The sequence below is a fragment of the Petaurus breviceps genome, unplaced genomic scaffold (genome assembly GCF_028583685.1).
Source record: "Petaurus breviceps papuanus isolate PSGF00001 unplaced genomic scaffold, PetGlider_PUasm1.0 99, whole genome shotgun sequence".
Lineage (NCBI taxonomy): Eukaryota > Metazoa > Chordata > Mammalia > Diprotodontia > Petauridae > Petaurus > Petaurus breviceps.
In genome coordinates, this window is record NW_027187465.1 from 10,848,913 (window position 1) to 10,860,617 (window position 11,705).

The 11,705-nt window shown below is 43.9% G+C and overlaps 1 protein-coding gene across 1 annotated transcript in view; it reads left to right on the forward strand.

Annotated features, from left to right (window-relative positions):
- Positions 1–9,672, forward strand: part of LOC138156438 (2'-5'-oligoadenylate synthase-like protein 2) — a 15,473-nt gene extending 5,801 nt beyond the window's left edge. Inside the window, exons 4-6 of the mRNA XM_069081756.1 lie at positions 4,638–4,879; positions 6,041–6,188; positions 7,828–9,672. Of these exons, the coding sequence (XP_068937857.1) occupies positions 4,638–4,879; positions 6,041–6,188; positions 7,828–8,298 (861 nt within the window). The 3' untranslated portion in view covers positions 8,299–9,672. The remainder of the gene's footprint in view (positions 1–4,637; positions 4,880–6,040; positions 6,189–7,827) is intronic.
- Positions 9,673–11,705: the final 2,033 nt, after the last annotated feature.

Here is an 11,705-nt window from a genome sequence, read left to right on the forward strand (position 1 = left end):
TGTAGCAGCAAGCACCCCAAGCGTCCTCAGGGTTTGCAGCTACCACAGGTTCTTGGATCTGCTTTGTTAAAGGAAAGCAACTCAAAATGGGTTAACAAGCTTACTTTAATCAGTCAGACATATATCGTTTACCTTGTTCAGGAGAAAAGGTCAGCACCCTGAACCTCAAAGTATACAGGCATAATTATCAAGACAGAAACATCAAGTAGACAGATTTCCAAACTGTTCAACCATTACATCCATACCCAGTCAACATCTGGGTTTCCACATTCTGGGTTTTTCAAAGCCGGGGGACTCTCAACAACGGCTTCCCGGAATTCAGATCAAATCACAGAACACTTCTCAAAGTGAGTCCCAAAACAAAGCTACACATCAGGGCTTATATAGCCTTCTCCTGGCTCAGAGAATGTAACAACCTTATTGACTCACTGGCCAATCAAGAAGTATCTACTGAAAAACAAGCCTCCCTCCCCAGGCTTCAGGTGCATTTTAGCCTAGGGGCAGGGAAGATCTTTTAAATTTGCATTCCCATTACAGATGGATGGATGGATGGATGGATGGATGGATAGATAGATAATAGATAGATGGGTAGATGGATGAATGCATAGATAGACAAAAATGTGGTGGACAAATATAGATATAGATATATTATATATGTGTGTGCATATGTGTATTATACACACATACACATTTTAGTAGGTAGGTGGTACATGTGATAGAGCACAGGGCCTGGAGTCAGAAAGACCTGAGTTCGAATCCAGCCTCAGACATAAGCTATGTGATCTTAGGCAACTTGGTTTACCTCTCTCAGACTCGGTTTCCTCATCTGTAAAATGGGAACAAAAATGGCACCTGCCTCCCAGAGTTGTGAAGACCAAATGAGAGGATATTGGCAAAGTGCTTGGCACCTAGTGATGCCTCTTCTCTTCTCTCCCCTCCTCCTATCTATATAAAGAGAAAGATAAAATATTTATCAAATGCTTATAACGTGCTGGATGCTTTGCTAAGCAGAATGGGGCTAATATTGGCCTAATTCCCAGTGAGTGTCTGTCTCTGGCTTCTACCTGGACTCAAAGTCCCCAGAAACAACCCATGGAAATGGCATACTAAGGTCTTGAGATCCCATCTTAACACAGAAGTCCATAAGAGGAGCACTTAATTCCTCCATTGAAGAGTGGTATGTAGGCCCTTAACAGGGATCCCGAAAGAACCAATCAGACCTAGTCAGGACCAGGGCATTCTAGGTTTGTCCCATTTCCTTTTTTTTTGACAGAGTTATTGTACTGGCAAATCAAAAGAATAATAATACCTAGCTAGCAGTTTTCAAAGATTATGACATTTGGTCTGCACAACAAGCCTGGGAGGTGGGTGTTATAATTATCCCCACTTTGCAGTTGTGAAAACTGAGGCAAACAGGTTAAATTTCTTAGTACTTAAACTGAAGCAGATAGAGATTGGTCAGTCATTTCAATAAACTTTTATCAAGCACCTTCCATGTGCCAGGAATCGTACTAAGCTCTGCAAGTACAAAGAAAGGCTAGACAATCCCTGCTCTCAAGGAGATCAGTCTAATGATCAATACAACATACAAGCTACGGTGTACAACAAGCTATGTACAGGATAAATTGGAGAGAGTCAACAGAGAGAAAGCTCTAAAATTAAAGGGACCATGGAAAGGCCTCCTGTAGAAGGCGGGATCTCAGTTGGGGCTTGAAGGAAGCCAAGAGACAGAGATGAGGAAGAAGGGCATTGAACATGGGGGACAGCCAGAATGCCCAGAGTCAAGAGATGGAGTGTCTTGTTTGAGGAACAACCTAGAGACTGGTGTCATCAGATCTTACAGAACCCTGGGGATAGATAGGAGTGGGGGCAGGGAAGGAAGAAAATGAGAAAGGAAAAAAGAGGAAGTGTGACATAAGGTAGAAGAAGACTGGAAAGGGAGGAGGGGGCAAGTTATGAAGGACTCAGCATGACAAATAGAGGACTTTATATTTGCTCCAGACTAGAGTTTATTGGGTTGGAGGTAGGGTGGGGTGGCAAGGGTGACACGATCAGACCTGCACTTCCTCACTTTAGTGGCTGAATGGAGGATGGACTGAAGTGAAGAGAGCCTTGAGGCAGGCAGACGCTTCAGCAGTTATTGCAATAGTCCAAGCGTGAAGGGATGAAGATCTGCACCACAGTGGGAGTGGTGTCAGAGGAGAGAAGGTGACATATTCAAGAGAGGCTACAGAGATGAAATCGACCAGAGATGCTGGTTGTCTTCCCTGGTATCCCTGACAAAGGGGCATCCAGCTTCTGCTTAAAGATCTTGAAACTGACGAGAGATACTGCATAGGTGAAATTGATGAGAGATGCTGCAGAGGTGAAACTAACAGACCTTGGCACCATATTGGATCTGGAGATGGAGAGAGAGTTGAAGCATCCAGGATGCTACCTAGGTTGTGAGCCTGAGGGACTGGGAGGATGGTGATGATCTAGACAGTCATAGGGAAGGTAGGAGGGGGGAAGATTTTAGGGGAAAAGATAATGAATACCATTTTGGATATAGAGATGGTAATTAATTCCATGGGAGTTGATGAGATTGCCAAGTGAAGAAGTATAGAAGAGAAGAGGGTCCAGGACAGAGCCCTGAAGGACACATGTGAGGCTTTGATCTGGAGGAAGATCTAACAAAGGAGACAGAAAAAGTGGTCAGACATGTAGGAGGAGAATCAGAAGAAAGGGGTGTCCTGAAAACATAAAAAGAAGAGATAACTGAGGAGAGAGTGATCAACAGTGTCAAAGGCTGCAGAAGTCAAGGAGAATGAGGATTGAGAAAAAAGCTACTGGATTTGGCAACTAAGAGATGACTGGTCACTTTGGAGAGAGCCATTTCAGTGGAGATAGGAGGTCTGGAGCCAGATTGCAGAGAGTTATGAAGAGAATGAGAGGAGAAGACTTGATCAGGGTACCACAGTTAGTAAACGTCTGAGGATGAATTTGAACTCACCTCTTACTGTCTTTGTGACCTTGGGTAAGTCACTTTGGGTTCCCTGGACCTAATTTTTCGGGATTGGACTAGAATATCTCTGAGGTCCTTTCCAGACTAGGATCCCAGGATCCATGGTCCTATCCTGCAAGTTCATTGTGTCAGTGGCATCCCCCAAAATCTAAATCCATCCTAGGCTGCATTGAGACACAAGGTGTAGAACAAGGGAGGGGGCACTTCTGCTGCAAGCTTCCCTCATCCAGTCACATCTGGAGCACAGTTCCAAACAGGACATTGTAAGCTCCATAGAACAGTCTACATGAGAAGCAGGACACCTCACCCAACCGAGAATGCCCAACTGGACCCAAGATTTCCCTTTTTATTGAAATTTTGACTTTTCCCAGAGAAAAGGCAGCTTTCCCTAGGCCCAGCCTTGCTTCCTGCTGGCCAAATCTTTGGACCTATGCCAGACAACCTAGGGCATTGTCCGTTAAGGAGTGCAGAAGTCAGAGTGCTGGATCTGGAATTGGGAAGACCTGAGTTCAAATACTATTTCAAACACATACTAGCTGTGTGACCCTGGACAAGTCAACTCAACTTTTATCAGCCTCAGTTTTCTCAGTGGTGAAATGGGGGTGAAAATGACATTTATTTCATGGGGCTGACCCTTTGTCAGGGCTACCAGAGAATCTCAAAAGAGATAATATTTGTCAAGTGCCTTGTAAACCTTAAAACTATTCACATTCTGGCCAAAGAATGAAATAAAAAAATAAACAAACAAGAACGATGAAGGTGACCTTGTAAATCCCAGAAACTGAGCAGCATTGAAAACCTTGATGCTAGGAGCTCTTTCTGGGTTTTTGTCAGGAGCCACTTCCTTCTGTTGATCCAGGTTTACTAACTCAGCATCATCTCCATCTCCTCACTTTTCTCACTCCACACGTCCATTCAGTTACCAAGTCTTATATCTATCTCTACAATTATCCTTATCATTATACCCTTCTCTCTACTCTCACTTAGGTGAGGTACTCTCTACTCTCCCTTAGGCTTTTGTCATCTCTCTATTAGTCCCTCTATCTCTAGGCTGTCCCCTCCCAGCTCCATCCTCCACACAGCTATCAAAGTGATAGGTCAAACCATAACAAACCTGGATTCAATGATATCCAGGGGCAAGCCTTTCATAATTTAACTCCAATCTACCTTTTCAGCTGTATTGTACATTACTCACTTTCCCATATCCTACAGTCCAATCAGATGGGCCTTCTTGCCATTCCACACATATGACGCTCCATCTCCAGTCTCTAAACCTTTGCATAGGCTGTGCCTCATGCCTGGACTGCACTCTCTGTTCACCTCTACCTGTTGAAATCTCCTTCAAAGTTCAGTCCAGGCACCATTGCCCAGCTGCTACTGCTGCTCTCCCTAAAATTAACTTGTATTTACTAGGAATCTAAATCTATGTAAATGTTGTCTCCTCCACTAGAATGCAATCTCCTCAGTGACAGAAACTGTTTTCATTTTTGCCTTGTCATCCCTAGGACCTAACACAGTGCTTGGCATCAAGAAAGTGTCAGTCCTTGATGCTTTTTCATTCATTGATACATGTGTGTTGACTGAATGATTGATTGACTATAACTCATGAAGGATGTTCTTGCTATTTTCATAGAAAGTGAAAGCTAAGTGCCCCCGAACTTTTCTGCCTCCCAAATATGCCCTGGAACTGCTGACCCTCTACGCTTGGGAGACTGGAACTCAGAAAGCCGAGAATTTCAGCACTGACGAAGGCTTTGTGACCGTGATGGAGCTGCTCCGGGATTATGAGAACATATGCATCTATTGGACCACAAATTACAATTTTGAAAATGCCGTCATTCGAGACTTCGTGAAACAGAAACTAAGGAAAAATAGGTGCCCAGGGCCCTTCTCCCTGCCTCTGCTATCTTGGGGAGCGGGGACATGAGAAGGAAGGGGAGAAGGGTGCTTCTTTTCTCATGGGGAAGGAGATTGGGGAACCATGCTGATAAGTAAGCGAAGGCTTCTGTATGGTGAAAGGGGAAAATGGGGCTGACACGAATAGGACTGAATTACTTATATCAAGTACCTCACACACACGCCACACCCACACCCCTACCCCACTCCCCAACAAATTCTGCTGCCTCTGGGCCCAGGGACATGGGCTTTGGAGAAGATGGGTACCACTTCCCATCATAGCACCGGGCACCTGCTTCCCAGGGTTGTGATGAGGACCAAACAACATCAAATTGGCAAAGTACTCATCAACACATAGGAGACACCTGAATGCTTATTCGTTTCCCCTTCCCTTCTCTTACTCTCTGGCTGTCCTCTTACCCCAAGAGGAATCCTCTGAATGCCCACAGGTCAGGAAGGTTGTGGGGTGAATGCAAGCTTCTAAAAGGGGCTGAGGTTAGATGGGCTCTGAAGTCCAAAAAACTATGGCATGAGATGGAGGTGAGAGCCCAACTGGCAAGCATCGTTCGTTCCATCATTCAGTGCACTCCTGCAGATGATGCTTGCTTCTCTTTTTTTTTAAGCAATTAGGGTTAAGCAACCTGCTCAAGGTTACACAGCCAGTTATTTCTAGGTGTGGTGCTAAGTATCAAAGCCCAGATTCGATCCCAGGTCATCCCAACTCTGGGGCCAGTACTCTTACTCACTGCGCCACTTGGCCACCCCTTGCTTCTCTTTCAAAGAGAAGTAAAGAGAGCTCATGTTGGAAGGGAACTCAGCAGCCATCTAAGGCAATCCTTACCCCCAAAAGAATCCCCTCTCTGACATTCCTAACAAAAGGTCATCCAACCTTGGCTTAAAGAATTACATTAAGGGGAAATGTAGCAGTCTTCATTCAAGGAAACCCTTCCATGTTGGAAAAACTGAAATCTCTGTCTCTGTTTCTCTGTCTCTGTCTTTCTATCTCTGTCTCTGTCTGTCTGTCTCTCTCTCTGTCTCTGTCTCTCTCTCTCTTTTTTCATTTTTCTCATTCTCTCTCCTCTTCTCTCTCATTTTCTCACTTTCTCTCATTATCTCCCCTCTCCTCCTCTCTCCTTCCAGACCCATTATCTTGGACCCAGCCGACCCTACCAACAACGTGGGAGAGGGCAAGAGGTGGGACGTGCTGGCCAGGGAGGCTGCCCACTGCCTAAAACAGGTCTGCTGCTATGATAGTAATGATGAAGAAATCCAAAGCTGGGATGTCCAGGTACAAGCCTTCCTGCCCATGATTGGACCTCCTTGCCCCCGCCATCCCATACCCTATCCCTTTGAACATTCCCAAGTGTCCTGGGACCCTCCTAAGGAAGAATCTGAACAGGATCAGTGATTGGATTGCCCCCTGGCCCCAAATGGACAGCCCAGTGTAGGTTTAATATCTTCCAGATAAATCAGGGACAGAATTTGAACTTGGGTCCTCTGAATCCAGAGCTAGAGTTCTTTCCACTGCATTGTGCTGACTCCAACAATAAACCCATCAACAGCCCCTGGGCTGCTCAGGATGGAGAGTCAACTAGGATCCTAGGATTACTGGACATCAGGAATGGAGGGCAATCCCATAGGTAGGAATGCCAGCATCTGGGTCAAATCCAGTGGAAGGTACTGGGTCGATTTTGCTGCTAATCTTCAGCTTCCACTTGGGTTGGTAGAGGCCCAGAGGTGGGGATAGGCCAGTTGCCCTCTTTCGAAATAGACACTCCTGGGTGGCTGTGTGAAAAGTCCAAGGAGATACCAGTGATAGCATCAGGACCTTGGGATGGCGGTGAGGAGGAATGTGTGTAGTGATAGCCTGGGGCTGGGTGAAGGGAATAGATTATACCAAGAGATGTTCATGCCCCCAAAAATGTCAGCACTCTGGGCGAATGCACTAGTGGCCCCACCGTTTATGGCGAATGGAAACTAAGAGATTGCCTAAGAAGTTTTTGAGAGACAATATGGTGGAATACAGACAAGAGAAACAGAGTTCGACTCCTGCCCCTACCATGTACTACCCTAGTCAGCCACCAATCTTCTCTGAACCTGAAATCTGAAATGTCACTGATAATAATAATACCTGCAGCACCTGCCTCCTGGGTCTGATGTGAGCTTCTAGTGAGACTGGGTGCATAAAATACATTGTAAACATCTGAGCCTTCACTGTAGACATCAGATATCTGTATCTCCTAGCCCAAAACCAAAGCCTAAAGACTGGTTAGAGCTTAATCGTGGCAAAGGCAAGATTCGAACTCCACTCCTCTGGATCTTCTCATTCCAGTCCCAGAGATCTTCCCATCCCCACTGCTGTAAATAGAAACACACTTGTCTAAGTACCAAACATTCTGAAAATATAAGGCATTGTTAGGCGGCAGCTCGGTGGCCCAGTGGATAGAGCTTTGGATTTAGACTCAGGGAGACCCAAATTAAGATCCAGCCTCAGACACTAGCTAGCTCTGTGATCCCAGACAAAGTCAATTAACCACTGTCTGCCCCAATTTCCTCAACAGCAAAATGGATTTAACAATAACACCTATTTTTGTTTTGAGGATCAAATGAGATATTTATAAAAGGCTCCACTGAGTGCTTAGCACATAGAAGGTGCTAAATAAATGCTAGCTATTGTTGTTGCTGTTGTTAGATCTATAACCAGTTGCTGTTACTATAAGGCTGTCATTATGAATGGTGTGTTTGATTTGGTGAACCACCAAATGTCCCTGTTCCCATTCCTAGGAGCACAGGGTGGTGGTGTTTTCTCGGGCAGTGGATGTCTCCCCACCAAGAGTCATTGACTGATGTTCTTTTGATATGGTTTAGGGAGTCTTTTCCTTTTAGGAGTCCCATCACCCCATCACTTTTTTTGCCCTCCTTTCCAGGGAGCCAGAAATATTCAGGTGATCCTGAGACAGTCTGGCTGGGAAGACTGGACACTCTGGGTGAATCCCTATGACCCAAGCTGGAAAATGAAAGAGAAAATCAAACAGGACAGAGAACTCACAGGTCAACTCCGTCTGTCCTTCCAGGATCCAAGTGGTGAAAGGCAGCTCCTCAGAGGGAGCGACACATTAGCGCAATACGGAATCTTCTACCGAATTGTTATCTATCTACTGGAAACCTTCAGCCCTGAGATCCAGATCTTTGTTAAGGGCCCCAACAACCACACCAAGGTTTTTGCTGCTGACCCTTACAACTGCATCCAGGACTTGAAGGAGAAAATTGAAGAGGCAAGGGGGCTCCCAGTGGAGTCCCAGGTCCTAGAGTTCCAAGGTCGAAGACTTTATGATTACAAGAGCCTCAGAGATTATGGGATCCAGGACAGTGACACCATCATCGCAAGGAAGTGGTGACCTCCAAAGAACTGAGAGAAATTATTCTTTCTCTCATATTAATAATCAATTATCAAATCAGCACCATGATTTTTTACCTTCTTATTTCCTCATTTAGAAACAAGAAACCTATAGGTTGTTCAATTACTGAAGTTGTTGGTGAATGATATGGCCCAAATCCCCATCCCCAGATACAGCCTTTTCAGTCTTGGGGGGGAGACTCCACCCAACTAGAAAACCTTAAAAAGAATTTAATCTAAGGTGAATTTCAGCCCATTGTGTTCCAATCAGGCATGCTCTGGTTGGAGGCTGGGGTAGATCCTTTGTCTGGATTGCCCAAGGCTGGGGATGGGCTGGGAGCAAGGGTGATCAAAGTCTTGTCCCCCATCCCCTCCTTAGAACAGGTACATCTCTTATTAATTGTTAACCAATCAGTGGTTGTTGCCTGCCAGGAACATCACTCTTCAGAGCACATATAAGCATTGAGAGGACTACACTATCTTTGACTTCAAGAGTGCCACTGACCCCTTTTATTAATTATCCACGAGCAATAATTAATAAAATGATTAATTACCCAGAAGCTACGTCTCTCAAGCTTTTCATACATCACAGAACACTGACTTCTCTGAGATACACTTCAGGACAAGAAGAAGACCCGGGCAACTCCAATGAATCCCAGAGATGGCTATAGAAGAGGAAGCAAGTCATTGTCTCACTATTATTCTAATAATAACTATTATTACATTTTAACTATTATCAAAACCATTATTGTAATAGTTATTAATAAGTTAATAATATTATTGTTCTAATAATAACAGGAAAAAAAACTTTATTCAATTGTGGAAATTAGGAGAAAGCCTTATTGTACTGTTTGAACCTAGCCCTGTGTATCTGGGAAGCTGGACCACTTCTACCTGCTGCTTAGAGAAACCTTTAACTAAGGACCTAGGTTGTGCTGTTCAGAAGTCCAACTAGATCCGAAGATCAATGCAAGGAATTTTCTCATAGTTATATAACTCAAGAAACCCATATGCCTTATCTGAAAACTAGACCTGCTCTGGGTAATCAGTTATTGTTTCCACATTCCTTTGATTGAGTACACATATTTGGGGCAACGGGACACCTCTTTTCTGATTTCAGGGAATTTTACTTGTTCTCTCTCCCCCTCACAACTTGGAAAATCCTTAATCGTTCCTCCAATTAAAAATCAGATTAACTAATTTTATATCCTGGCTAATTGTTTTCTTTAATTAATTGTTCTTATTTGATTAATTGTTTTTAATTCATAAAAATCTCTCCCCCTGTCTTTGGGGTCCATGAGGAAGGTTACTGGTCCCAATTTGTGGTGCAATTGGCATGCATTGCTTAATAAATCAGTATGCTCAGAAATTTAAACCTTTGTTTCCTCAGTCATTTTATCTTTCACCCTCCACACAGATAGATAGATAAGTAGATAGATGATAGATAAAAAGACAAATAGAGAGGCAGACAAGGTAGAGTCAGACAAATGGACAGAGAGTTGGATAGATAGATTATAGGCAGACCAGATAGATAGAGCATTTATTGAACATTTATTATATTCCAGGCACTGCTTTATGCCCTGAGAATACAAATAAAAGCAAAAAGAAAGACAATCCCTGCCCTCGAGGAGCTTCCATTCTAATAGGGAAGACAAGACATAAAAGCAGAAGGAGTGGAGATGGGGAGGTACCCACAAAGGGACAAAGCCAGGAGATCAGTAAAGGAGTGTGTATGGCTGGCCTGGACACTTCCTCAAAATGGAGGCTCTGAGAGGAATTCACCAAAGAAAGAAGTCACAGGGTGGAGAGATGGAAGGGGTCTTAGAGGTCATCAAGGTCAGCTCCTCATTTTACAGATGAGAGAACTGAGGCCCAAAGAGGGGAAATCATTCACCTAGGGTTACATGGGTAATTAATGTCTGCTGCAAGTTCTGAACCCATGGCCCTTGACTCCAAGTCAGTACAAAATAACACTTCTTGGAAAATTAGTCATAAATTAATATCACTGGAAGGAAAGAATGGATGAGGCAGAGAGAGAGGAAGAAAGGATTACCATATTCTGAGATGGGCATGAGAAGTATTGAACAACAGAGAGAGAGAGAGAGAAATAAAAATAATCTCATGAAATCTGGGATTGAGCAGGATAACCTGAGAGAAGGGAAGTTAGATGGGAAAGATTACTTTCAAATTAATGTAAGTAAAACAAAGACCAAATGTAGACTTTTAAAAGGGTGAGAGTTGATGGTATATGTGTGTGTGCAGGGAGGTGGGTAGTGTGAGAACTTCAGGGTTCACAGGACTTCCCAGGTAGGGTCAGGGAGGTAGCCTGGACAAGCTTCCAAGTCCACTGCCCCCTTGGGAGCCCTCAGGAAGATCCATGTGGGATACCCCTCAATGCAGCTATTGGGATCACTGGACTTCCAGGTAGGGTCAGGGAGTTACCCTAGGACAAGCTTCCACTGGCCACTGCTTCCCCTTTTGGGGGAGCTTTAAGAAGATTCACATGATGTACCCCTTAAAGCAACAAACTCCTCACTGAAAAAACTCAGAAACAGAGCATGCAGAGGAAGGTGTTTATTTGAGTGTGGTGCTCACTAGGAACACACCTACACCCACATAGAAGCAGTAATGAGGGTCTACAAGTTCTGTCCTTCCTAGTAGACTTAGGGTTAGTTAAATTTCTCAAATTCCTTACTTTATTTCCATATATATATTCTACGTTCTCTCTCTCGCTCTCTCTCTCTCTCTCTCTCTCTCTCTCTCTCTCTCTCTCTCTCTCGCTCTCTCTCTCTCTCGCTCGCTCGCTCTCTCGCTCTCTCTCTCTCCCTCCCTCCCTCCCTCCCTTCCTATATATACATATTATATATAGTCAGATTTCTCAAACGTTAGTCAAATTCCTCATACACCTCACTTTATTTCCCTCTATGTATTCTACATTCCCTTAATATATGCAGATTTTATGTAGATTACAGGGGCCTGGTAGTGAGGATGCTTGAGACCTGACTGGGATCTGACCTCTTCTAAGGTCAGAGCTGTGTGCCACACCTCCATCTTTCTAGTTTCCTCTGGCCATTGACATAGTTCCAGGAAAACCTGGGTTTTAGTAAAGTAAGATAAGCAAGAGATTCCCCACAGCTATTGATTATCTTCCAACAACTTTTGTGGGAGCAAAACAAGATTCCATTATATCCCTTCTTACCGTAGGTACACTCATATAGTTTAGTTCATGGAAGAATAAGTACTGCTGATAGTTACATATAGCAATTGGGAAATTGGTTTAAATTCCTCAATAAAAAGAAAAGGAGACAAAGAATGTATTTAAAAAAACAATTTGCTGCATACAAGAAAGATTTTAAATTTACAGATACACACAGAATGAAAATGAAGGAATAAAACAAAATCTTTCAT